At 39.6% G+C, this 1,333-nt stretch overlaps 1 protein-coding gene across 1 annotated transcript; it reads left to right on the top strand.

Annotated features, from left to right (window-relative positions):
* Positions 1-813: 813 nt before the first annotated feature.
* On the top strand, positions 814-1,207 carry LOC103522988 (epsin-like; the record flags this gene model as incomplete). The annotated part of the gene is made up of 1 exon (XM_008488067.1): positions 814-1,207. A coding segment is annotated over one exon (394 nt), but the record flags the coding sequence as incomplete, so codon positions are not given.
* Between the last annotated feature and the right edge of the window lie 126 nt (positions 1,208-1,333).

Below are 1,333 nucleotides of genomic sequence, written 5' to 3' on the forward strand. Positions count from 1 at the left end.
TTTCTAAATCACACCTTGTCCGATGTAGAACACAAGTGGAGCGGGATAATGGAAACCTTGCGATCTCCCAAAATGAAATCCATCATTACCGATTACTTCGCCAAACTTCTAAATGCCCCCGGAGAGTAAAGATTTCAAACGGACGACCTTCTGTCCGTAGTGTTAGAGCGCCCTTAAGGAAAAAAGGAAACAAAGATTTCGAAGGATCGTTTTTCACGGATAATGAAAAATACACGCTTTTATTACATAAACATCCAAGCATCGCTTTTATTACATAAATATCCAAACTGGACTCCAAAACATCTATTGCCATCTAAGATTTACAAGTGTACCAAGTTTCAAGTGAATTGGCCCAGAAGAATTGGCTCAAAAGTTGAAAAAATTTAACTTTTGATGTGAACGTCCATTTTAGAACGTTCAGTGTTTCCAAGAAGATTATAAATTTTTTATCCATATTGGTGAAATGACAATAAGCCTATAGTGGACGTTTGTTTTAGAACGTTAAGTTTACCGAATAGTTTTTGATTTTTCTTAAACCTGATGTGATTCATCACTTTTTCTGGAAAATATACTCTCCTTACGCTTCGCCCTGATTTGACTTTGTTTTGTAATCATTATCAACTAATCAATATCCTCTTAAATTGTCCTCACCTGCAAACAAACGTAACGTAATCATTAATGCGTCAACATAAAACTAAATAATTAAACCACAAACAAACTAAATAAAGTCCAAGTCGAATTACAATTACAAAATACGCCGCGCACGAACCAGTTTCCTGCTTAAAGACCGGGCACCCCTGCTTTCTCTTTCAGGTTGGTCAAAGACTTTTGATATCATAGCAGAAATGATGAGAGCTGTGAGAAATTCGACAAGGGCGCCATCTGGAGGAAATCACGAGCAAATGACAGTGCACTCTGGAGGAATGAACGAGCAAATGACAACGCACTCTGGAGGAATGAACGAGCAAATGACAACGCCCTCTGGAGGAATGAACGAACAAATGACAGTGCTCTCTGGAGGAATGAACAGGCAAATAACAGTGCACTCTGGACGAATGAACGAGCAAATGATAGCGCAATCTGGAGGAATGAACGAGCAAATGACAGTGCACTCTGGAGGAATGAACGAGCAAATGACAGCGCACTCTGGGGGAATGAACGAGCAAATGACAGCGCACTCTGGAGGAATGAACCAGCAAATGACGAGGTCAAAGTTCTTCTTTTGAGCTGTGCGAAGAACCACAGTATGATGTAGGTCAGTGTCTCCAGACTTAGTGATTTTTCACTAAATTTAGTGAATTCTTGGCAAATCTAGTGATTTAGTGATTTGAGG

The sequence above is a fragment of the Diaphorina citri genome, unplaced genomic scaffold (assembly GCF_000475195.1).
Source record: "Diaphorina citri unplaced genomic scaffold, Diaci psyllid genome assembly version 1.1 scaffold13527, whole genome shotgun sequence".
Taxonomy (NCBI): domain Eukaryota; kingdom Metazoa; phylum Arthropoda; class Insecta; order Hemiptera; family Psyllidae; genus Diaphorina; species Diaphorina citri.